Source organism: Bactrocera oleae, chromosome 2, assembly GCF_042242935.1.
Source record: "Bactrocera oleae isolate idBacOlea1 chromosome 2, idBacOlea1, whole genome shotgun sequence".
In the NCBI taxonomy this organism is placed as follows: domain Eukaryota; kingdom Metazoa; phylum Arthropoda; class Insecta; order Diptera; family Tephritidae; genus Bactrocera; species Bactrocera oleae.
The window spans coordinates 35,856,531-35,884,339 of NC_091536.1; the positions used below are offsets into that span (position 1 = coordinate 35,856,531).

General features: G+C 36.7%; 1 protein-coding gene and 1 long non-coding RNA gene across 5 annotated transcripts in view; one reads left to right on the top strand and one right to left on the bottom strand.

Moving 5' to 3' along the window:
* LOC118680071 (trypsin-1) overlaps positions 1-27,809 on the bottom strand; it is a 283,757-nt gene that overhangs the window by 182,881 nt on the left and 73,067 nt on the right. For all 3 annotated transcript variants that reach the window (XM_070112976.1, XM_070112977.1, XM_070112978.1), the window contains exon 2: positions 18,631-19,017. In XM_070112976.1, coding sequence (XP_069969077.1) covers positions 18,631-19,017 — 387 coding nt within the window. The remainder of the gene's footprint in view (positions 1-18,630; positions 19,018-27,809) is intronic.
* The window catches only part of LOC118680080 (uncharacterized), a 62,719-nt gene that overhangs the window by 34,518 nt on the left and 392 nt on the right, over positions 1-27,809 (top strand). Inside the window, exon 2 of one of the 2 annotated variants that reach the window (XR_011397952.1) lies at positions 27,565-27,774. This is a non-coding gene — a long non-coding RNA (uncharacterized lncRNA). Of the gene's footprint in view, positions 1-26,074; positions 27,775-27,809 lie in introns of those variants that run through there. The other variant, XR_004975592.2, reaches the window with a different exon arrangement.

The following is a 27,809-nucleotide window of genomic DNA, read 5'->3' on the forward strand; positions in this document are numbered from 1 at the left end:
CTCCCGTGCCCATTGGATGATTTGCAGCCAGGAGGTAAAGTCGGCTGTATTTCAACGGAGCCTTCCCAATACCGGGCCGCATTGGGAAGTAGCGGTGGCCTTACCGCGTCATGGGGCTCTGGCGCGGTGGACTTTTGCGTTCCCCTTACTAAACGCTGACCGGACGGCTCGCCACGTCGAGCCCACGGTCGTAAAAACAAGATGAATAACAACAAACAAAAAATAACAACAACCAACAACACAACAGCGGACACAAAAAAGCAACAACAACAGCGAACGAACAAGAACAAGGCCAATAAAACAAGCACCGGTGCAGGTAAGGGAGGTTCAGGGGCTAAACAGAAGTTCAGCTTCCTGGACGCCCTGTCGCCAGAAGAGCGGGCGCTGTTCAAAGGATCTCCTGCTCGGACTCAGTTGGCTTGCATCGGGCATCTACTGAAGGGGCTCGCAAACGAAAACGGAAGAGGGGAGGCAGACTACCTCCTCTACCACCAACTGGGAGTCCAGGCGGACAGGATGATCCCAGGAGGAGAGTCATGAGCGGTGCCAGCCTTAAATAGAACAATGCCTCCTCTGCCTCGGAGAAACGGAAGGGTGGCTATACCGCGATCAGCAGTAAACTGAGTAGCGGAAATCGAGGCCAACGCCCAGTTAACGCAACTCAGACCGAAAGGCGGAGTTGCGAAAGGGCAGCGCTTTCGACCACCCAAGCCGCGAAGCGCAGGAGTGGGCAGCTAACGCCACAGGAGCCGCCTAACACCAAGCTACAGAGAGGCAGCAATGCACAGGGTACCGGAGGCAATCACGCTGCCCCGAACCCTTCCCGAGTGGTGAAGGGACAGCGCAGATATGCGGATGCCCTTAAAGGTGCGCAGGTAAGCCGTATGAGTTTGCTCTAGGGCTTATTAAAAACCAGAACGAGCGCCCTAGTATAGAAACTACAGGTTCAGCTCGGTGGTCATGAGGCCTTTTACGCCAAAGACGGCCACCAAAAGTGAAGCGGGGGAGAAGATGCTGCGACTCAACCCGGCACTAGTATGTGGGAGCAGGCGGCAACTGCCGAGAGTATGGTGAAGGTCCCTCCGGAGAAGGCTGACGAACAAGGAGGGGGGCCACCCTCCACGCAAGAGCTTCTCGAGGGACTCGAGGGAAGTTGGCCAGATGAACCTACACCACGCGCCGTCGGCCTTGGCTGTCATCGTGAGCAGGTTCACAGCGGATGGCCTGGGGTTACTGCTGATCCAGGAGCCATGGATCTACAAAGGAGAGGTCAGAGGCCTCAAAACGGTGAATAATAAGGTAATCTGGGATGATCTGGGTGAATCTCTACTTGAATTTATAGTCAGTAGGAATTTAAGTATTGGAAACGTGGGGTGCGAACCCACCTTTGTAACCAGTGTAAGAATAGAGGTGCTTGACATCACTCTTGGTAACGAACTTACGGCAGGACTGATCGGGCAACGGAACCCTCCATGTCAGAACACCGTATCATAAGATTCGCACTAGGGGTTGAATTCAGGCAACTCCCTCCCAGGCGTATCCCCAGAAACACGGACTGGGCCACTTCTAGGGATACGCTTGAAATAAATGTCAATAGGAGGGGGCAGCTGGACAGCAGTGCTACTGCTTCTGGACTAGAGAGCAGGTTGTCTGCACTAAACCAGTCCATTATAGAGGCAGATGGATTGAAGCCGTACTGCGCACCAGGATAGCTGACACCATAGGAAACGATACCATGATTCGTCTTGGCACAATAAAAGGCTGTCCACAGGACGGAGTGCTATCCCCCCTACTTTGAAGCCTCGTTGTGGACGATCTTCTCGAGCTGCTAACTAGCAATTTAATCCGCTGTCAGGGATATGCGGAAGATATTGTTATCTTAGCCAGGGATAAGTTCGCAGACACTTTCTGCGATATTGTACAAAGAAGATTGGGGCTGGCAAAGGGATGGTATAGTGAGGTTGGTTTACCAAGCGCAGGTTACTGCCAGGCCTCAGAAACCCTTCCCTAGGTGGTATGGAGCTGGAGATGGCTAACACGGTCAATTACCTAGGTCTCACGCTGGATTCCACTCTACGGTGTAAGCAGCATGTGGACCAGACCTTAGCCAAAGCTACGAAAGCGGTCATGGTGTGCAATCAACTTGCTGTGAAATCATGGGGCTGCAACTCGAGGATTATCAGATGGTTGTACACCATGATTGTGATTGTATAGTGATCGAACAGACGTCCAAACAAACCCTGCTTTAAATGACAGCATAAGGTTTTGGCAAAGCCAAAGTAATCTATTCCCAGCAGATGAAGGCCCTAAGTGACGAAATGCCACTGGCCCTTCTTCCAAGGGACAGCATTACAAAAGCAATAAGCTTCACTAGGAAGTTCAAAGTTACCCTTGGCAGTAAGGCGGTATGAAAAGATTCCACGCTGGACCTACTGCTAAGGGATAGCACTATCAAGTAATACACCGACGGCTCGAAAACGGCGGAGGGGATTGGTACAGGGGTCGCAGCCACAATAGAGTGCATCTCATCTGGGTGGCTGGTCACAGGGGTATAGCAGGAAATGAACTAGCTGACGAGTTGGCCCGCTCTGCATCCTCCACAAAAATGGTAGGACCAGAACCGTGCATAAGGCTTGGTCCACACACCATTAAAGAGCTGCTCCGTAAAGAGGAAAGAGCTGCTCCCGTAAACAGGGAGAGACATTGGCAACATCTCCAAGGCATACGCCATGCCAGGTTGCTGATGGGGGGTTATGACCTCAGACGGTTTAAAACCGTAATCAATATCCCGAGAAATAAATTCCGGCTACTTGTCGCATTCTACACCGGACATCGCAGGCTCAAAAAGCATTTATTTAACATGGGCTTAGGTTTTTCTGCAAACTTGCGTTTCTGTGACATGGAGTCGGAAACCCCAGAACACCTGCTAGTGGACTGCACAGCAGTCTGCAGACGCAGAGTTAAGGCCCTAGGATCCATGTTTCCAAACAGGGATCGCATCGTTTCACTAGCACCTAGCAGTATATTGGAGTTCATCAATATGCTGGGGCTAGATGAGTCGTGGTGACCTAGGGGAGAGCACAATAGACCAAAGGTCGCGGTGCCTACCTCTATCTTTATCTAATCCAATCTAGTCTACATACATATGTTGCATGTAGACAGATATGCAAACATTATGCGTTCTTACATATTTGTTTACCTGCACACATAATTTAATACATATACATATACTTGTATGATCATATGTGACCAAAGCAATTAAACATACAATATTATTTATAAAACATATATAAATTAAATATTTAGGTAGTAAAATAATCTTTACTTTTTATTCTATATTTCAAGAGATTTTATGGAATTCATCATGAAATAGGTAAATTTAAAAATAAATTATATTTACTTATGTCCGTGATATATATGTATATACAGATTATCTATAAATTATATGCAAAGTCGTTTGCGCATTGTAAATAAACGAATCTGTAAGCGTACATTTTTTAACATTGGAATTAGCATTATTGAAAATTCTTCATTCTGTAATTTTTTAGTTTTAGTTTCCATAAAATATTGGTTACATTTATAAACTGTGAAACTCATGATAAAGATGGAATTGATAGTAACATGCTTGAAAACAATTGAAAAACGGATCAAAATGAGTCAACGATTATAAAATACTGTTTTGAGTTTTTAAAGTGAAACTTTTCACACTCACAGGTTCAATAAAATATTAGTTGGAGACCTAGTCTACTTTTATATTGAAGATTGATGAAGCGATTTTTAATTCAATTTCTATAATGTGAAAAAAAGTTACACTTCTACCGTGGTTTCATAAGACCACACAATCCTTTTCATTTTTACATGATTCAGCACAGAAACATAAATAAAATTCTCAATGTTCTCTGGGTGTTGTACATATTTACAGTTAATCCAAGACAGACTGAGTACTTTTATCTGCGACTATTTTTGGGTAATCTCACCTGACCATTGTCATTTCAAGATATACGTAAAGAAATGGACACCAGTATCCAACGTACAAGGACTTTTATTAAAAAATGAAAATTATTATTTTTTTTTTTTTTTTAATTTATTGGTCGCCTTCAAAATAGTCTCCTTCCGCCTAAATACAACGTTTTGCACGTTCAAGAAGACTATCGAATAACTTTTTTAGGTCATTTGTCGGTATAACGTTGAGGATGGCGGTGGTTGCCTTTGGATGGCATCAACGTCAACATAGCGGTTTCCTTTCATGGCCAAATGTAGTTTTCCGAATTGGTAGAAGTCGCACGGTGCCATATCAGGTGAATACGGGGAGAGGTTGATTGTTAAAATTTTATTTTTGGTCAAATAATCGGCCACATGCGTCGATCAATGAGACGGCGCATTATCGTGCAACAAACGCCAACTTCCATCTTCGCGATATTCGGGCCGAATGCGACGAATACGTGCTACCAAACGCTTCAAAACTCCAAGGTAGAATACCGCATTAACGTTTTGGCTTGTGGCCACAAATTCTTTGTGGACAATACCCTTGGAATCATAAAAACAAATCAGCATTGTCTTCACTTTTGATTTCTCTAGGCGCGATTTTTTGGGTTTCGACTCAATTCTCATTTATGTCCTCACGACCACTTCGAAAACGTTTAAACCACTCGTGAATACGGCTACGGGATAGACAATCATCGCAATAAACTTGTTTCATCATTTGATGAGTTTTGGTAAAAGTTTTACCAAGTTGAAAACAAAACTTAATGTTGGCTCTTTGTTCGATGCTCATTTTCCGACCGACACTACAAATGTAATGTCACATGGAGCGCGATATCTTAGCTGTTATATACATTTTATACGACAACACTGAAGAATACACAATTGAGGGATAACAATTTCAGACAGATGGCGCCACTAGAAGCCGCGTTGTTTAAAAAGTCCTGGAACTTTTGAATTGTACCTTGTATACTATTCGTCTACTATTTGCTATAGTACTGATGACATTTGTCCTGATCCGAGCACAAATGTTGTGGGTTAATCATAAAGATTCGATGACGGATGAAAAGTGCAACGAACCAACGATATCTTTCAGTGAGGCAATGTACAATGAAAAATTTATTGTTATTGAGGATCATTGTATTGTCATTGCGAATTTACGTATCAGCCATTTGGCATGAGTACCGGTTTGGATCTGATTTAATCAACACAGATATAAATGGTGAAACGCAGTACAATGCTCTCAAATTGGCAGCGACTGTTACTCGCAATATTCCACTGATGAACGAATATTTCACTGACTGAAGAAAGAACAGTTAGCACTTTCGGACACACAAGTTGGAACTGGAAAAACATTCTTTATTTCGATACCTCTTGCTGTGATACGATCAAAAATGGCATCGCATAAGCCGTTGCATCATCTGGTATTGCAGCAACTTTATTAGATGGAGGCAGACAGCTCATTCAACATTTAAGCTGACATTTAACTTTCATTATAACCCAGATGCAATGTGCAACATAAAATAAACAATCGTCCATGGTAACAGTACTGCAACAGTATAAAATTATCATTTATACACATTTACATCCACAAATATTCACTTGAGCATTGGATATGATATTGAAAGACATAAAAAAACAACGAAAAACTGCGAAGGCTGATGATATCAACGCTGGCTTAAAATCAACGTGAATGTGGCGTAATGTTGTACAACTGACAGAAACTATCCGCGTTCATATTATTCAGTTCCATCTGTCGAAACTATCTCAAAACAACTGTTAGATATTGACAATAGAAAAGTTGCTCTACATGAAAATACTGGAGGCATTAAGTTACCCACTGATTTCTGCACAATCTTCAATTCACAAAATACTCTCATCGACAATATATTTCCCTGTGTATCCAAAAAATATAAAAATCTTGAATGGCCGACAATAAGAGCATAATGACAACGAAAACTGTGGACGTCAATGTATTAAATTCAATGATACATCAGTTGTTGCCTGGGGACTTGGTATCATACACATATCGACGCAAAGGACGCTGCGAATTATCTAATTTACTTTTTGAATTCATTGGACATTCTGAACAAGGTTGGATCTCTGGTTATTTTGCTTCATAATTTGAAACCACTACAGCTTTGCAATCGCACAAGATAAGGAATTTTTAAGTTCGGGTGTAACGGAACATTTTATACTCTCGCAACTTACAAGGATCAAAGCCCGGGAAATGACTTCAGATGTTGGCAACATTTAAAGGAAGTATTAATCCGATTCAACTCATTTTTGACACAAAAACATGCTATTTTCAAGAGTTTAATTTATTTATTTTATTATATAAATTTCAATTATATATCTTACACATTAACTGATATTTTCGGTAAAAAACTATAGGCACTGGGGTCCACATATGCAGTACCTATTGGCTTGAGCAGTTTTAATTCCATTTAGACAATTTTTAGTCACAAGGTGGCATACTTTAAACGCATTATTCACGCAAAGTTTTACCCCGATACAATCATTGGTGCTTGATTTTCATAGTGGAAAGTGAAAGAATCAGATAGAATCTTAAATTGTGTTATATAGGAAGTAGGCGTGTTTGTAATTCGATTTCGCCCATTTTCGCACAATAACATAGAAATACAAGAAGAATGTTATGTACCAAATGGTTTGCGGTCGGTTAAGCAGATCGCATGATATGGGTTTTCACCTAAAAGCAGGCGGTGCCACACCCACTGTCTAATTTTAAAATCGGTTCCTATAAAGACATCTCATACCATCGCAGGGATAAAATTTAATGTCTCTGGCGTGTTTAGTGCTTGATTTATCGCGCTTTTAATAGTTTTAACAGTACCGTTATATGGGGAGTGGGTGGAGTTGCCACCCATTTTCACACTATCGACAGAGGTGCTAAAATATTTGTTCTCAGTGAGTTTTGTTATAAAAGCTTTAGCGGTTAAGGAGATATGCACACTAAACCTATTAGGGGGCTAGATCACGGCTACTTTTAAAAAAAAGTTTAAACTGCAGATGTCACTTAGCTATGGCAGATTATTTGTTTTTGATTAATGGCGTTTTGTGGGCGTGGCAGTGGTCCGATTAGATGTCTCAATATTTGCTTAAGTTGCGGATTTCAACTCGTCGCTTCATCCTGATAATTTATACATATATTATATTAATAATCCTATATCTAACTCGATTAGTTTTAGGTGATACAAACAACCGTTAGGTGAACAAAACTATTATACAGTACACTCCGCATATAAGAAACTGCGAAAATGTCACTTAATTGCTTCCTTTATCCGGTTTTTCTAATAAGCGGGGTCTTCATATAAGAAACTTTTCTTATAAGAGTATACCTTATATAAGAAACATATATCTTATAAGCATACACTGAATCTGATAACATTTTGGCTTATGATAAGTAGAAAACAATTCGATTGTTTGTGTTAAACAAAACAAATACAGTTTATTTATTACACTTAAACTTTTGCATAAAATAAAAAAAGAATAAAAATTAACAAAACATTAAATTTATTTCAAAATCAACGCATTCAAAGGGTAATTTATTTTTAAGCCAAGTAATTGGAAGCTTCAAATTGATTGGGAAGTTACAAAATAGTTAATTTTTTTTTTTTTGAACAAGTGATTTGTCTCGTTCATTAAAGAGAATTTGCTCAGTGTTTATTATGTTATCATTTAAATACTGCTTCAGTATAAACAAGGCATGCAGCGCTTCTTCTCTGCTAGGCTGCATGGCACTATCTGCAGAGTTTTCTTCAATTTCATCTTCCTGTATTTCATTTATTATATCATCATCGTTTGCAGCTCCGAAACAGTTCTCTTTTTCTAAATCAACTATGTTTTTAAAAAAAGTTTCGTAGTCTACAGTCTCGCAAACATCATCTGAAGCAGAGCCATCGGTTTCACAATATACTTGTACATCACTTGAATTAATATCATCTAATGAGTCTGCCACATGGATTCCATCGTGAATTCCCGCCTTTTTAAAACAATTTTGAATTATTTGTGGAGTCACAAGCCACCATGTGCGTTTGATGATAAACAAAGCCCTCAAAATAGAGATGCTTTTTAAAAATTTAGCCATTATTCCGCCCTCTGCAGCTAAAATTTGTTCGCGGACTAGGCACTTTCTGTAATGTGATTTGAAGGACTGGATAATTCCTGTAACATATAAAAAAAGAAAAAAATATTTGGTATGAACTAAAATTGGCAAATATAACATACCTTGGTCCAAAGGTAGAATTAAACTTGTAGTACAAGGTGGCATAAATACAATTTCAATGCTTTTTGGTTCAAAATCTAATTTGTGGCATGAAGTATTATCAATTAAGAGTAATATCTTTTTATTTTTTATGGTAAACTTATCATCTAGCTCTTTTATAATTTCACTCCATATAGTACTTCATCCACGCTTTTTTATTAAATTTGTACGGGATAGGAATGATCTTTCCCCTAAAACATCTTGGGTTCTTATATTTGCCGATTGCATACACATATTTGTTTGTACCAATACAGTTGGTTATAACAAGCAATGTGATTCTCTCTTTTGGCGTCTTAAACCCGCTGGATGCTTGGCTTCCCGCAACGTAGGACCCAGTAGGCAGAGCTTTATAAAAAAGACCCGTCTCGTCAGCGTTATAAATATCTTCTAACGCATACTTTTGTAGTAAAAGTGGGAGCACATTTTGCTTAAATTCTTCAGCCGATTGACTATCCGCGGAAGCAGCTTCCCCATGATGTTTTCTAAAATGTATATTTTCGTTTTTCTTCCACCTTTGGAGCCAGCCCGGACTAGGTTTCAAATCAGGTATACCCAATTTTATAGCAAACTGCTTTGCTTTTTCAAAAATCACTGGACCAGTTACTCGGGCGTTGGTCTCCATCATTTGATTGAACCACATCAACATTGATTTATTAAGCGTTAAATATTTTGACTTTCTGGCTCTTTTTTTGTTCCAAGTTTCTACAAATGTAACTTTTCTGGTTAATTTCCTCTGACTTCTTCAAAATTTTTGAAAGAGTGCTGCTTGCGATATTAAACTTTTTTGTTATTTCGCTCCGGGTTTTGCCACTTTTCATTTCTTCCAATATTTTCATTTTTGTGTTTAGGGAGTATTTCTTTTTAATATTTCCATTTTTCTTATTGAATTTAAAAATATTTAGAAAATTTTGCAAAACAGCTGTTTTCCAAATGTCACAATATCAACGTTGCCACGTATAGGTTTCAATGATTTCAAGGAAAAGTATTGTCAGCATAACATTTTACAATTTTTTCTATTAAGAGGTTTTTTTATAGAGGTAGACATGTTTTCGTGATGAAAAAATTTGTCTTTTATCCGGTTTTTTCTTATAAGCGGTCCTCTTTTAAGCGGTCTTTTTTGGTTGAAAATACTTGAATGGTTCACGGTGTTTTTAATTTGTTTCTTATAAACGATATTTTCTTATAAGCGGGTTTCTTATATGCGGAGTGCACTGTACTAAGTAGCAGCATGTTGCGAGAGTATAAAAATAATATGTATACGGACGATCTGAGGTCGGGAAAAGGGGCGTGACTCCCAGTGGGGTCTCTGCTTGCATATTCAGAAAAAATTTACCATAGTAATGTATATACAAGTACAATCGGAAAATTGTATAACGTTTGCGGCGAATATTAATTAATATTATTTTGCTTTTAATTGTGTTTGGGCTTTGTGTGTTGCAACATTGAATTCTATTACAATTACATTTCTACACACATTAAATTGCTAGTATTGTTTTGAAAAACAAACACATTGAAGTGCAAATAACCTTGATATCATTCGTTTTATTTTGGTAAATTTTATGTAGTTGGTTGAATTGGCAGTATCAACAACAAGAACGAAATAGGAAGTATGGCTTCATTAAAGAAAGAACGCGATCAACGGAAAATCGAACGCGATTCTTTGAATAATAACTTAAAGGTTGAATGAAATCAGTTAAAGGATAAACGCGATAAATTGCGTTTGACTGTTGAATTTCTTCAGAAGAAGGTGCTGTTTCCTCGACATTGCTGATTCCTAAGCTGATAACTTTCCGATAATCAATCAAGATAATAACTTTGTTGAAAAAAAAGTTCGAGACTTCATCGGTATTTCATTCAAACAATTCAACAATATTTGATACTAATTATTTTGGCATCCTTTCGCAGGTGCACACGTGGTGCACACATTAACTCTTCCATTTCTCTGCCCCCAATATACTCTACAAGTATATAAGATTCTTGACTTTCCACCTGACTACAAACAGTTTAGGATGGTCAGAGACTTTAATGAAATTAAGTGGTCACTTAAAAGTTATACAATTATATTAATGGTTTAGCGCTGAATGTGTAAGCAAATGGTGTAAACCTTGGTCCAAACCTCACATCGATTATATATTGAATTTCGATCAATTCATTGACGTTTTCCAAATCAACTCAATATGTTAAATTTAGTAGCAGTTTTCCACTAACTCTCGTACCGATAAGACGTCTGTTTTGTATACGGAGTTCTCTTGATTAGTTAGTTTCTTCTCACCCCACTTCTAAGTGTGTTAAATATTTTTTTTAGTTATTTTTTTCTCGCCTACCACATACGCATAGTTGTTGTTAAAGTAAACGTGCAAAATGGGCCGTAGGCCACGAATTCGGGAAGCAAATCGTTTCGCAATACTCGATACCGGTCAAATAAAAAGAAAAAAGAAAAGTGATCTCGAAATAAGTGCACCCTTATCTGCATTCATTGTTTTTCAACAGGCACAGCACAATGGACTCACTTATTCAACTCCAGCACTTTATTTCTGACTCTCTTTCTACAAAAAAACATGCCTCAATTTTAGCTACAGACTTCGAGAAAGCTTTAGACCGCATGGGTGCTCATGCAGTTCGAAGCCAACTCGCGTCCTGGAAAATTGTTCCAAAAGTATTTGAAATAGTAAAAGCTTTCATGGCTCATCGACAATTTAGGGTACGCGTCAATAACATCTTTTCAGATACACACCAATTCAAAAACGGTATACCTCAAGGCTCGCCCTTATCAGTAGTACTTTTTATTATTGCTTTCGACAAACTCACTGATATTTGTTTAAATATCAAGAGCGTCAAACTCACACTGTATTCCGATGATGACATTGTTTATACTAACTTAAAAGATCCACAAGCGTTAATGAGACCTTCCATAAAGTACTATCAGAATTTAAAAAATGGGGCCTTAAATCAGGAGCATCCATCTCTGTACCCAAATGTAAACTTCTTCATATTTGCAAAAAAGTTAAATGTAATTTTCCACAACTAGTCTTTGACAATACTATTATTCAGTCGGTATCCAATTTAAAAATTTTAAGTATATGGTTTGATAATAAGTTTACTTTTAAGCATCAATGTATTAACCTCAGAAAAAATCTTTCTAAGAGACTCAATATTATTAAGTATATATCAAGCAAAAAATCATTAATACACTCCAATACTCTCGTCAATATTACAAAAGCCATAATACTCTCCAAGATCGACTATGGCTTACCTATCTTTGACTGGTGCGCCAACACAAACATCAAGCAACTTGAACCCATCTATCACGCCTCAATTCGTCGCAGTATTAACGCTTTCCCTACATCTCCTATAAAATGCATCCTAGGAGAGGCTGGGTTTCCGGCATTGCGATAAAGAGTATACGATACCACGATTCAACGCATTCTAAAAGTTTTACATTCTCCTAACTATGAACTTCATAAGACTTTAATAGCTGCCTCCAGACACAAAAGAAATTTCCGGCTAAAGTCGACTCTTCGTCGATGCATCAGATATTGTCAACTTTTGAAAATCAATATACCACCGAATTTTAATAAAACCAATACGCAACCTGATTGGCTTATTAGCCAATCCATGATAGATACATCACTTCACACCTTAAAAAAATCAAACACAAGTAACACAACTTTTCAACAACGATTTCTGGAACTAGTTGACACTTACAAACAAAGAAACTTTACACCAATTTACACAGACGGCTCCAAAGCAACAAATACTGCCTTTGCAGCCACCTCATCCAATAGAACTATTATAGCGGGGGTTATCTTTCGCCTCACTCGTCTGTATTTACGGCCGAAACTTTTGCTATCTACAAAGCATTAGAGTACGCAATTCATCAAAAAGGTAAATTCGTCATTTGCTCGGATAGCCTCTCCTGCTTGAACGCAGTAACAAACATACGTAACAACTCAAACGTTATTGGAAAAATCCGAGATCTATGCATTAAACATAAGCAAAAAGTTGCTTTGCTCAGGGTACCTGGCCACGTCGGAATTCCCGGCAATGAGCAAGCCGATAATGCAGCGAAATATTTCGAATCAGCGCCAACCTTTCAATATGTGCCCCAGGACCAAAATGATGTTAAGAACATGCTTTAAGAACATAGTCGCAATAAATGTCTTATGGAGTGGAGACGCTTTGAACACCGATACACAATATATTTCAATCCTGCTCGGAATAAAGTAATTTACCCGACCAGCATCAGTCGCCTACAATCAACCATCTTCACACGCCTAAGGATAGATCATACTCAGTTAACACATCAACACATTCTCATCGGCAGGCAGCCACCAAATTGCACTTTCTGCGGGAACAACTTGTCCATCGATCACATTTTCAACAATTGTTTGGCTTTAGAGAGTATTAGAAATAATCACTTTATCACTGATCAGTATCATAAATTATTAACTACACCATCTCATGATAATATTACAAAGATTTATAATTTTCTAGTAGAATGTAACTTGCAAAATAGAATATAAGTTTTACTTTAGCTTTTTCTTTATATATTAACATTCGGAGCCGATGGCCACTGTTGCTTGTGCTCCTCTATGTAATTAGGTCTAATATTTGTATATTATTCCTAATAAACAATAATAGTAATAATAAATTTAGTAGACTCTTCGCTGTGGTATGTTAAAATATAGCAATAAAGCTAAGTGATGATGATATGATATATAATATAACTTAATAAAATACCCAATTTGATTTGAATCCATTCACGATTTCGTCGTAAATGTGGTATTCTTTCGCAACATCTCAATGTGAAGTTTTGCCAACACTTGAAGGTATTTCCCCGGCTTTGATTGAAATTTTAACAGTCCCTTTGCGAGCCATATTTGTATTTTTAATTTGGAACGCATGAACTCTTCGACTTTCTAAAAGTAGGTTTTGCAAAGTTGGAACAAGTACAATTGATACTAAGAGAATAATTACAGACCAGGTTCGCTTCCACGCGGGGCGTTATGGGCCGCTTTACGGCCTTTTTGAAACTCCTACGGATTTGACCTTTGCTCAACACGGACATAGCTTTGACTATTAAATGGATCGGTTTGAGCCCTGGGCTGATGGTATTCTGTCACCTGATTATACCCTGCAGAAATTGCTGATGGGCTAATGCCAAGGCCGCCTCCGTTCCGTTAAAACCATGACAGGCCTCGGAGTACGTTTCCTTTGTTATTTAGAAATACCAATTAGGTCTTGTTTTGCAGGAAGCTCGATCAGCTCCTCAAACCGCGCCCGAAAAGGACTCGATCCTATCTGCGAATGCGATTGATGAGCTCTTCGAGGCTTTCAGCTGTGTTAGTAGAACTACTCTGCAAAGCTCCTGTCCAGTTCTTCCAACCGCGCCCGAAAAGGACTCGATCCTATCTACGAATGCGATTGATGAGCTCTTCGAGGCTTTCAGCTGTGTTAGTAGAACTACTCTTCAAAGCTCCTGTTCTCTGAAAACTCAGAAAAGCAAAGGGACACCCTCGGTGAACTTCGGAGCTAACGGAGATGAGATCTTTGAGCAGAAGACTATTCAACAAAGCCCGTAAAAATGGCTGTGGTGACGACTTTGCGTTGTATAAGACCGGACTGGCCATTTACAAGTCCGTGTTGAAAAAAGCTAAGACAGCTTCGTGAAGAGCCTTCTGAGTCAATGTAGAAGTTTGTCACGAGTTCTAACGGCTTAGGCGCTTGGGGATATCTGAGAAATGTAGATAGCAGTTTAACAACGAGTAGCGAGGAGTCGTTGAAGCTACTTCTTGGTGCTCATTTTCCGCTGCACCGCTCTGCTGAAGAAGAGCCACTGGGGGAGCTTCAGGAGGGCTGTACAGCCTTCTTGGACCTTCTAGATGAACGTCACCTTACCTGGGCATTGAAATCATTCAAACCCTTCAAGTCCCGGGTCCTGATGGTATTATACCAGCGCAATTACAGCGGACAGTCCAGGTGTCATGCAACTGGTTGGCTCCTATCTTCGCGAACTGTGCTAGATTGGGCCACGTCCTTAAGGCCTGGAGACAGATTAAGGTTACGTTTATTCCGAAGGCCGGTAAAAGCTCTCACGTCGGTGCAAAAGATTTCACACCTATCAGCCTAATCTCATTTCTGTTAAAAACGTTGGAGAGACGTATGGATCTGTACATCAAGAGCAGAATAGCGAAGGGTTAACTGTTAAGGGCGTATCATGCCCACGACACAAGAAATTTGCAAGTAAAACCAAAATGGTTTCATTTACTAGGAGGTATAAGATCGGGGGTTCACGACTCCAACCTGTTGATAAGGTGAAGTACCTAGAGCTTATCCTTGATAGAAAGCTTTCTTGGAGGCCAAACATCGAGAAGAAAGTTAAGAAGGCATCGGTCGCCTTATACTGCTGCAAGGGAGCTATAGGGAAACGGTGGGGATTCTCAGCAAAGGTGGTGTTCTGGCTCTACGAAACCGTAGTCAACCCAATATTGTTCTATGGTGTGTTCATCTGGTGGAGGGCGTTCGAAAGGGCTACACTGGCGAAGAAGCTTGAGTGGGTCCAAAAAGCGGCGTTTATGTAAGAATCTCGCCGTCAATCTTAGCTTCAGGCTACCGGACGACTGTAGTGTTTTTCAGGCTGAAGTGGCAGCTATCAAGGTGGCGGTAGAAGTACTGCTACGAAGTGAAGCTTCGTTTAGAGAAATGAACATTCACTCCGACAGCAGAGCGGTAATACTAGCTCTGAGCGCGCGAACCGTGCAAGCAAAGCTAGTCCAGGAGGGTCTGTCTTCACTATAAATAGCATCTGGCTACTTCAACATTAGGCTCGTTTAGCTGCCTGGTCCCAGCGGAATATTGGCAACTGCAAAGCCGATGAGCTAATCGGGGGGCCACCCTTGCCCTGCTCACATCGGAATGGGATCGAGTTGGATCTCCATTAACGTCCTGCATTCTAGCTGGTCGACGACCAACTCCTGTGCAACCGCGAGATCCTTTTGGCCGAGAGAGCTCAGGAGGTCGGGGGAACTTCTCTCCATTCGCAAAGTTCTTGTCGTCTGTGATAGGAGTTCTCAGTGGACACTGTCCAAAGGCCACTCATGCGGTACGGATAAGAATAGTACCCGATGCTAGTTGCTAAAGTTGTATTGAGGAGGGTGAGGTGGAAACATCCCGGCACCTTCTCTTTCACTGTTCGACTTATGCTATGCTGAGACTGAAACATCTCGGCAATCACACTTTTGGCGGACCAGAAGATTTGGCCGAGACGGATATTGGCCGTCTTAACAAGTTTGTCATAGGCACAAAGCGCTTTGTCGACATGTAAAGGTCTTTTGATCTAGCCTAAAGGAGATTTTAGGTACCACAACGGACCGGCGCTTAAGTTGTCCAATTGTGATCCTTCTTAGGATCCACCTCCTAACCTAACCTTACCTAACCCAGGGGTATTCAAATCATTAAATTTCTAGTTTAAGATAAAAGGTCGCGACCAATTCCAATGACATTAATAATATTATATAATTATTAAAGAAAATTAATGTATAAATAATAATGGTAATAATGAATCAAGTAAGGAAGGCTTAGTTCGAATATAACCGAACACTTTATACTCGTTTGAGATTACTTGATATTTCATTTTTTAATCTAAAAATTGTAAAAATAATCATTATTTACGGACCCTGGTTGCGAGAGTATAAAAATGTTATTCTCCTAGTTTGGTTCAAATTGCTGGAGTAGTTGCTATTGCTGAGACATGGCGAAACAGCAACATAAAAAGTTTTCTCTGTACGTATAAAGTCGCATTACAAATGATTTTACTGAAAAAAGTCTAAATAATTCAATATATAAGCTTTAAAACATTCAATATATCCTTTATACAGAAGGTAGAGGTGGCTGTTATCCTATTGCACTCATTTTCAAAAGGTATCATGAAATGCTAAAGGGAACATTTCAATACCATCTTTGTAATACGATTGATCATTTGCTTCAAGTTTGGAGTCAGTCTCGGGGATTTCTTTCCAGCGACCATTAACTTTAGACCTGGTCTAGTAAGATTTTCTACCGTTAACGTCTCTCATGGGCTTCCTGAAAGTGGATTTCTTGCACTAGTTGAGTGCAATTCAAACAAAAATAATAGGTAGCGTCACTTAAAGGTTAATAATTGATCATGATGGAATTAAAAGATATTTGACCTGCCATCCAGCCACAGGCTTCATGTAATATATGGAACTTATTAAAGACTATTTCCATTAAAAGAAATTTAATTTCACTTATAGTTGTGGCTTGTAATTGTTTGTTAGTTATAAAAGTTTAAATCAACAAAATCGTTTTTGGATCGCATTTCCTATATGCAATATCAACATCTTCAGGGGACCAATAAACTTATAACCATAAAATCTATTCGCTTACTATTAGTTATAAAGTGGTGTACGAGTACCACAAAAATTATATACATATCACAAAACATGTAAGGTAAGGTTAAGTTGGAGGTGTAAACGAACATTTCATGCTCTTGCAACTTGCAAGGATCAAAGTCGGAGAAATACCTTCAGGTGTTAGCAAAATTTAATCCATATAAAACTCTGCGAAAGAATCCAACACTTATTGTTCGACGAAACCGAACGGACTCAACCGAAGACGTTAATTTTATATAATGGTCTGATGTTTAGACCACCCCCCTTCATATTCAGCGCTAACTATTTATAAAATTTCATAATTTTTAAGAAATTTGTCTATATCATTTCATTAAAATATCACCCATTTTTATCAACCTAAACAGTTTAAAGTCAGCTGGAAAGCGGAAACCACAATACACAAGATATTAGGTCTGGGCTTGTTGCATTAACCTTTGATATTGTTCAGGTATACTCGAAACATATTTTCAGGCAAATTTAAAAATAAATAACTCGACACTTGTATTATAATATAATTTCAGATGTTTTCGGTATTAAACTATAGTACATAGTATTATACGTTCAATTAATTTTGATAAGATATCTTACAGAGTACAATATACATATGTATACGGTATAAAGCTAGCCGGAAGTTTATCCATTTTAAGCAAGCGATACATTGTTTTTAAGAAAACTGAATTGGGATAAATCACCTATTGATCGGTATTTTCGGCATAAAGTCAGCCGGAAATTCGAAAATTTTTCTATTAAGTATAAGGGAACTAAGGGAATTATTAATCCGTTCAAACCCCTTTTTGGCATAATGGCATACTGTTATCAGGAAATAATTCTCTCCGAAATTCTATAATTTATGTCACAGATTGAATAATTTTGATAAGATTTGGACAATTATTCATAAAGTGACACACCTCAGAAGCACTATTCATGCAAAATTGTATTCCGCTATATTCATTGGTGCTTGATTTGTATACTGCAGAGTGAAAGAATCAGTTGGAATTTAAAATTTTGTCATATGGGAAGTAGGCGTGATTGTAGTCCAAGTTGTAGTTGAAGTCGGTTGAGCAGATCATGAGTTATGGGTTTTCATCTAAATGTGGGCGGGGCCACGTCCGTTGTCCAATTTTAACATCGACTCTTATTAAGCCTTGTATCATCTCAGGTATAAAACTGTATTTGCCTGGCACATTTATTTATAGATTTATCGCGCTTTTAGAAGTTTTTAACAAAACCTTTATATGGGGAGCGGGTGGGATTATAATCCGAATTCACCTATTTTCCGGACAGTAGCGGTGCTGAAAATATCTATCCTGAGTGAAATTGGCAATTATAGCTTTAGCGGTTTAGAGTGATGTACATTAAACATATTAGAGCGCCACGCCCACTTCTTCAAAAATTTTTAAGCTTCGTATGCCCCTTCCTAATGCGATTCGTTATACAAAATAATAATTTTGTATCTTATTGTGGAGCTTCGTTATGGCATTAATGGCGTTTTATATATTCAATTAATGGCGTTTTTTGGGCGTGGCAATGGTCCTATTACGCCCATCTACAATACCAATATTTTCATCGTGCCAAGAAATATGTGTACCAAATTTCATCAAAATATCTCAATTTGTAATCAAGTTACAGCTTGCACGGACGGACAGACGGACGGACGGATGGACGGACGGACGGACAAACAGTCACCCGGATTTCAACTCATCTTTTTATCCTGATCATTTATTTATACATAACCCTAACTCGATTATTTCTAGGTGATACAAACAACCGTTAAGTGAACAAAACTATTATACTCTGTAACAACATGTTGCAAGTGTAAAATTGTTATATATCTTGTAAAAAATATATAACTTTTTTTCACAGCACTTAATTCTTAATAATATGATTAAAAAAATTATTAAACAATATGAAATAAGCAATAGTTAATCTCAGATTTTTGTAATGTTTATGTACCTGCGGGATCATAGTTAAAACGTGGTAAGCATACCGGTTTTATAATTTTCGAAAACGTCATTGGTTTCCTCAATTTTAGCAACGCTATATCATTGTTATAACTGTCGGGGTTGAAATTTCTATGTTTAATTATAGCACTTACAGCCCTCTGAATGGCTTTAGATTCAGATGTAATATGCTGATCGTGGTCTCCAAAAATAATCCGTATTTTAGATTTCCTTAGTTTTTTAACACAATGAGCTGCTGTTAAGACATATTCTTTTGTAAGCAGGGAGCCTCCACAGTGAAATTTTCCATCATATACTATACGAGCCATCCAAGGGTATTGATTAATACCTGTTGGTCTACCACCAACTATCCTTATTTCTTCATTCGAATATCCACAATCTAAAATTAGTTAAATCAAATATACTAAGACACATATGTCAACAAGTAAAACAAGAACAAGTAAAGAAAGGATATGTTCGGACATAGCCGACCATTAGGTTCTCTTTCAACGTTCATAGAACGTTGAACGTTTGTGCTAATTTCAAAGAATTAAATGTTTTTATTGAAGCGTAAAATAAGTTATGGATTTACATTTCATTAAATTGCAAATAGTAAAACGAATTATACTAACAGTAATATCTTTCACAGTTTATATGGTAAAAGTCGCTGTTTCAATCTGCTATTTCTAGATTCTCTTAGTTTTGTGGTTTCAGGGTTTACATGGTTCTATAACCTTGTTGCATATTTCGATGATCTTTCGCGAGAGGGTAGATCGTATTGCATATGTACCAAGGGGCATTTACATTTTTTCTCAAATCTTTATTTTGGAACCTTTGCATAAATTCGATGTATATGTGCGGTGCAGCGCATCCCCACAGTTAAATTCCGTATATCCAGATAGGTTTTAGGGTTTGATTATATATTAAGATTTTATTTAGTGTTACTAACCGATTCTTACCAGCCAGCCGATAGCCAGCTTATTTAGTTTTAAGTTTAGCTCTGTAACTTTTTTTTGTGTATGCTCTTTGCAGTTGAGCTTTACATTCAGCGTCATTTCAAGATATTTCGCCGTGGAGCACGGGATTACCTTATTTCGAATATATAAGTGGTATGGCTAGTACTTTTTTAGTGTAGATTACAGGTATTGACTTCATCTTGTTTAAAGTTATGCACCATCTCTGTGTCCAATTCACTATTTTGATAATTCAAGACTCTGTTCACTCTTCTTCATTTTTACCGGTCGTAATAATGCAGGTATCATCAGTAAGTATGGCATTTGTACAGTTTGTCGGCGTAGGCATATTATTAGTAAGCAATATGTATAGGGGTGGACCTAGGACAATTCTTTGAGGTACACTTGTTTATTTTGCTTGATTCTGAAGTAGCGGTTGCTTAAGTAAGAGGCAAGTACATCAGTTAGATTCTGTGGAAGCAGAAGTATTAATTTTCATATGTTATGTAGTAGTTGATGGCGTCGCATTCTATCGAACGCCTGAGATACGTCTAGAAAACTAGCTGTGCAAGTTTTCAAACAACAAAACAGTCAACAATGAGATTGGACGAAATGATTATGAATGCTTTTCCCAGGTTTTCGCATCATAACGATTTTGAAAACCTTCCATGACATTGGCATGTATCTGGAAATTTGGCAAGCTTTTATTATCCATGTCAGCTTTGTTAGTGCTTTGCGCGTTTTAATTTAGTTTTGATAAAATTTACAACTTCTTTATTTGTTGTTGGTTGAATTTCACTTTCAAATTACAAAGCTTCCATTTCTGGTAAGAAACCATGGAACGCGTGTGAACCAAATGTTTTAGCTAGTTTCTTTGGAAAAGCTTCAGCTTTTTCTTCGTCGCTTCTTGTCCAGGTTCCGTTGGGCTTTCTGAGAGGAGGATTTGACAAAATTAGTTTCCTAAAATTTTTTACAGCTTGTATCTGTATTTTTGTTTGGTGTTAGTTTCTTGATATAGTAAGAAATGTTTTCAATTATAAATTGTTGATTTTGTTGCTGAGAAGCCTATTTAAATCTTTTAGTTCTGTTTTACATTGAGGAAATCGCGTATTTGTCATATTTGCAGTTTTCTCTGTTTCTTTATGTGATCCAAAATATTTTCTAGGTTTTCAACATAAAAGTATTTTTTTTAAACAGTAGTACTTTTTCAAATCGATTCTTGAATAATTTTCTTAAATTTATCGACTTGATCTACCGAAATTTCTAATGTTGATATTTTTTCCTAAAGATCTATACAAGTACTTTTGTCCAGCATAACTTTGAAATAATCTCAATCCGGAGGGCGGTAGCTCGATCTCTTTTAAATGGTCATTTAGGATTATATATACTGGTAAGTGCTTGAATTTAAATCCAAGCAATTTTTAAGTTAATAAAGTCCTTGGATATTTGCCGAATGATGGCAAAATCTATCAGGTCTAGTAAATTTCTTGTGTCGATAAGCCAGAAAGTCGGCTTGTAGACATGAAATCAAATCCAGTTGCCAGTAGCCTTCCTTTATTTCTTGGACCAATGACAATGACGAGGTCTCGGTGGGATAGTTAGCGCTGTCGTTGTTAAGAATTTGGGTATGATATGGGCTGATGAATACTCAAAAACTTTCGAGTTTGCTCTGTTTAGAAAAATATGAGGAGATGAGATGAGATTTTCTTTAATTTTCTGAAGTTTTTCTAATAATAATTTTTCAAGTAAAGCATTTTTAATGCCGAATGTAGTCAATGACGCAATCGGTTTTGGAACTGTTTACCGTAAAAACTTATAAATACATGCATGTCAAAAAGTGCTGTTCTGCCAAAAACTTACCAATATGTAAAATTTTTCCTTAGACATTGAGAAGATATGTGGCTGATGATCAGTAAATGTATGGATATATTTAATTCCACAAAGGTTGTGCCTTAATGCTTTGAGCGCACAAACTATTGTGAGGAGCTCTTGTAATTCTATTTCGCTTTTGAGAGGCAGAATTTTCTTAAATTTTTGAAATATCATTTCAGTTTTTAAAAATACTATTGAATGTTTTCCCAATTTGTTCAAGGGGAGAGTACTCATCTTGAGATAAATATAAAGTTTTTCATTTAGACATGACGTGATTGTCCTATAAAATCTTTTAGTCTATTGTCAATATGCTGGAAAATACTTGATCCGTTTTTAAGACCAAACGGCATTCTAAAAAATTCATATTTATCGTTATAGGCATTCTTTCGTGCTCACTACAATGTGATAGAGCCCTGTTTTGAGCTTTAAGGTTGTGAAATATTTTGATTTTACTAAGTTAGCTAAAATGGAGGATGGTTCTGAGATCGATTAACGGTCAGATAGATATAGGTTCTTCCGTGGTTTTTTGAATGATAGTCTTCACGGTCGTAGTATATGGAAGTGTGCTATTTGGTTCCGCTAAAGCTTGCACGGTTTTTCATATTGACTGTTAAAATTGAAATTTAACTGAACTTGGCACGGAATCTTGATCTAACACTAATGTGTTCATTGCGGAGAAGGATATGTAATGTAATTTTACCTCCCCGCATTTATGATTTAGAACTACAGCTTTTGCATCGATCTGAACCTCTTTAGCCTTTTTAGTCCAGTCATTATAGTAAGTTCACCTCGGAATTCAGATACCCAGCTGCAAGTCTACTCAATACTTGTATATTGACACCCTAAAAGTTGTCTCAAAACCTACATATGGTAGGGTGTACGCAACTATAAAATTTCAAGGTCAAAGTTCACAAAAATCGGTTTTTTGAGCTTTTTTTGTAAATATCTCATTTCCTATGGGTTTTTTGCTATTGGTATTTATTATCAATATTGTAGAATACAAAATTCTCTACAAAAAAGAAGATGATTAAAATTATAAATTGTTGTTTTTGTACCCTTTATTCCATTTTTTTACTTTTAATAAAAATAAATGTATTGAATGATATTTTTTAATATATTTTTTATATTTTTTTTTTTATCATGTAAGAAGTTATTAATATTAATAAGGTTTAAATTATTATTAACATTAACAATTCTGCAATTTCATGGGCAGGTAAGTGTTGTTAAATAAATTAATACTGAATAAAAAGTGGATAGGTTAGGAAAAAATGATAAAATATAATATAATAGTTAATAAAAATTGACAAATATTTATTATCATTGATTTATCGATAGTTCATCAACTATATATGGCGCGTTTTTGATCGGAGGCACCGGTTGACCTGAAGTGATGCTGTGACCGCGCGCTCTAAGCCCTCTATCTCGAAAACGGTTCACCGTATGAAAAAAATTTTTAAACAAAATTTGTAGAGAATTTTGTATTCTACAATATTGATAATAAATACCAATAGCAAAACACCCATAGGAAATGAGATATTTACAAAAACAGCGCAAAAAACCGATTTTTGTGACCTTTGACCTTGAAGTTTAATAGTACAAGTATTTACAGACTTACAGCTGGGTATCTGAATTCCGAGATTCTTACCTAATTTAAGCTTAAATGACTGGACTATTTAAAAGTCATACCCAATATTAAAAAATCAAGACAGAAGTTAAGCTAAAAAAGTATGATATCGATGCATGGCTTTTCGCCTCCTAAATATTCAGCATCTGTATCTTCTTCATCAAATCCCCCCGTCTTTCCTAAATGATGAACCCTCTAAGTCCTTGGGATATCACCTACCTACTTTGAGAACTTGTTAGATCTCCAGGTTTTTTTTCCTGCCAGCTGTCTATAAGGTTTTTGTGTAATTTCTCTATTTTCTTGCACCTTTAGTTATTTATACTTCAATTTCGAAATAAATATCTTAGTAGTTGTACGTCGTTAATATCATCCTTGGTATTCTCCTCCGTTGTCGGCAGTTAATTATTTCTACGTTTTTTGGCTATAAATTTCTTCTTTCATTCATAGTAACTCTCTTCTTCTGCATATAAGGATTTTTGGATACTACTTATTTACAACTAAAGAAGGGCTTAGCTCAGATGTAGTCGAACATTTTATACTACACATTCTACTAAAAAATGTTGCGAAAGAAGTAAAAATTCATTATTCGACGAAAGCATGAATAAATTACAATCAAGTTTGGTATTTTATTAAGTTATATTATAGGTCACTGACTCAATTAGTTTTATGACTATATTTTATTTCCCGTCAGCAAAAATTATATTAAAATCAGTATCAAATTAGATATATCTGACATAAACTTAACCTAATTTAATATATTGAGCTAATGTGCAAAGTGTCAACCAGAATAATCGAATTGATGATATTAGGGATATGAGATTAGGACCAAGGTCTAGACCAACTCCAGTCATGTTCAGCGGAAAGAATAATAGATTAATTATAATAACGGAAATTATTATATGTAGTGTAATATAATTTCACATATTTTCGGCATTAAACTAAAGTATATGCAATAATAGATGTAATCAGTTTGAGAAGATATCTTACATATAAATCTACGTATCTATACGGTATAAGGCCAACCGTAAGTTTGAAAATCGTTTATTAAGTATATGAGAGATAGGTGTAGTATTATCGTGATGTTATCTATTTTTGACATTACTACCTATTATTAACAAAAACAGAAGCCCTCTGAGTTTCATTAAGGTACCTCACATACCATCACCAATATATAGGGAGTAAAGTCAACCGATATTAAAAAAGTTCGACAAAACTGTGTTTTCCAGTGTTTCCGAAGGCACCTAGGAACCCTAACAGCGGTTAGTCGGAAACGTGCTTTGAGTGCATAGCTCAGTGCAAGTATATACAAAAAGAGCAAATTAAAATTATATATCTCACATATTAAGCAATATTTGGCAATATTGACTTTGACTTAACATCGTGAATATTTATATTAAGAGAAAATAATTCACACAAAACAATACTACATTTTTGTTTCACTCGATCAATTGGCACTCCCACAAAATATCATATCAAGGTATCATTCGGTACAGAAGATTACAACGCTGAAGTTGAGTCTAACACATCAGTGTAATACTATGTTCGCACCGACGCAAAATTCGTGTTTTCATAGACAAAAGAGGTTTTCAGGCGAAAACTTGTGTTTTCATCCATACAAAATCTGTCAAACGAAAACACAGTTTTCGCTGAAAACCCCTTGAAAACTTACATTCCCCTCATTATAATCGCTGCCTGCCCTAGTTTAATCGATAATATTATAAGACATATTTTGCCAGCAATAAATGTCAGTTGACAATTTGTTTACATTCCATAATTGGCTTAAACGTACCCTACAAGAAACTGCTGATGGGTTCACCAATACACTCACATTTGATATGTCAGTACAGTTAATTTACATTTGCATTTTTAAATTCAGAACTATTCACTGATTGGAGAAAGACGTACGGAGAGCTATCGAGAGGAGGTGATGGCACCCTACAAAAAACTGCTGATGGGTTCACCAATACACTCACATTTGATATGTCAGTACCGTTAATTTACATTTGCATTTTTAAATTCAGAACTATCCACTGATTGGAGAAAGACGTAGGCAGAGCTATTGAGAGGAGGAGATGGCATCAAGTGAAAATTTATTTTTATATTTTCATATATTATTATATTTTTTGTTGCATTCCTTTTTATATTTAAGTATATTATTATAACTAATTTTGATTAAAAGTTTGAAATTTATTAAAGAAATAAAAATTAGGTAATATTACTGCGCAAAAGAATTTTTCACTTCTGATAGCGTTTCAGTCATAACTGACAATTTTCAGCTATGACGGATTTATGGTCAGCAATGACTCAGAAAAAACAAAACAAACAAACAAAAAGAAAACAAGGATCTTAAGAAAATGATAGAAACTTTGTTCTGCGCGCTGACAAAATTTTTTCAGCTATGACTGTCATATTACCCATCAGATGACCGTCACTGTTCTTGTAGGGTACATAACAAATGTAAACAAATAGATGTGTGAACCGTCAATGAAAACTCATCGAAAACACATAATGTCGGTCAGAACGACTTTGGTTCCACAATCCACAAATTGTGTTTTCAAGAGGATTTCAATTCGGTGCGAACATAGTATTAGAAGTTTTAAAAAGTGATAGTATTGAGATAGTACAGCATAGAGATGGAAACATTAAATTAAGGATCGATCCTCAATTCCGATTTCCGATTTAAATGATAAAGCACAAGTTAAGTAAGAACTTTGTCTTACTCACTTGTTGTTCTTGTGCGATTATAATTAGCAACAGTTAATTCAATTTTGTGTGTTTGATTGAGATGTATAATAAACTAGTCGTAATATGCCGTTATTATAAATATTTCAGCTGCTTCGTATATTTATTACACTGGACATTAGATCCATTATTCACGTTTTCAAAATAAATCCACACGGCGCTAGGCTATGTTGAAGAAAATTTAGTTGTAAATATTTAAATAATAAATTGTGCGTATAAATTAATATATATTTGTATGACTTTCTATCACACGGTTTGTTGTGATATTATAATGGTATGTAGAACTTAAACCTAGTTACCTAACAGTAAAATCGAAAGTCAAAAATCAATTCTTGTTTGATTTCCGAAGGTAAAGGTCGACTCCGAAACATCGATTATCGAGTAGAGTCGGAATTGAGTTTTCCATCCCTAGTACAGCAGGGACACTGCTCAACCAACTTGAACAAAATATCATAAGGAAGTTAAATACTCAATGTTTGTTTTCCAAGGCACAATATTAAACTCCATCAGATTATATCACTTTAAAACTTTGCACAAATATGGCATTTCAGGTGTAGCGCCTCTCTTGTAGCATAATCAAAATAGAGCGAAACTTTTTAAGCTTTCAAATATCGAATATGGGGACTTTAGTGTTCAGGGCAGGCTTTATACCGAAAATATTAGTAAATTTATCGGTCAATATGTAACATACATATATATATATATATACAAAATTTAGAGAACACATATAGGTTTGTATGTATGTTTACAAAATTCCAAAGCAACTGAAAAAATAATTGGCAGGTCAACGCAGAAACATAAATGTAATTAATTTGTTGTTTAATTGTTTTGAAAAAGCCTAATTTGAATTAAATCAAATTTATTTGTTCGATGAAAAAAAAAACAGATATATGAATATAAATTTTGAAATTTTAAATTATTGTGTTGATAGGGACCTAGTAAATATATTGTAAAGGAGTTCTCGATAAATCGTCTACCTTGTAACTCACTCTTGACTTCGACCAGTGGATTGTTAAATAGAAGTCCCAATTTAAGGCTATACACTTATCTTTATTTTTAATTCCAGCAACTTAACACTTATTGCTCGTTATTCGAGCTTACAACTTATTGCTTATAGCTCAACACTATAATTAGAACTGTGTTTGCTGTACAATTCGGCAGCCGTTATATATAATATTAAATTGTTAACAAAACTTCGGTACTGGAAGATTCTGGCAACTACGAATTTCGCTATCTATTGTAGTTGGCTCTAGCACTTTATTGTCGATTCCGATTTGTTTTGGTATTCGTGTTGGCTACTATATTAATAGACAAAATAGATATACCACATGAAAATCAAAAAAATTCATTAAATGATATTATAATAAAATATTATCAATTGCATGCCTTATTAGATCTTTGAGCCATACATATCAAACATACAGCCCTATACCGAGAAAGCCTCACAATTAATTTGTGAGGTTTATTTTATGAGGTTATTTTTGCTTGAACATCATGAAAAAACTTAAAAGAGTCACCGCAAGAGGTGAAAAGCATTTTGCTACAGTAATTTTGCAAATTTACTAATTCGACTTTTCACACATACGCAAAACCAATATTCAAATCAGCTGTTTTCTAATATGACAAAACTTGCAAAAGAATAAATTTGGAAGCGTTTGATAAATTTATAATACTGAACTTTAGCTTTTATTTTATTGAAAAAAGAAACGAAAGAATTAAAAGGAAGACATTAATATGCATATATAAGTATATACAGAAAATCCACTTGATGCACCAGGGGAACCGCATGTGAAATGTGGCTGGCATTTACAGCGTCCTGAGTTGAAAGGGGAAAAGCTAACTCCGACCAACCCTCAATAGCCGCAGACGTTATGGTCGGAGTTAGCAGTATTGAGGCAAATGGCACAAGCGCTAACGACGATGACAACGGTGCTCATTAAACTTTCTTATAAATTGAACAAACAAGGTAAGCTAATTTTATACTCTTGAAAACTTACGCAC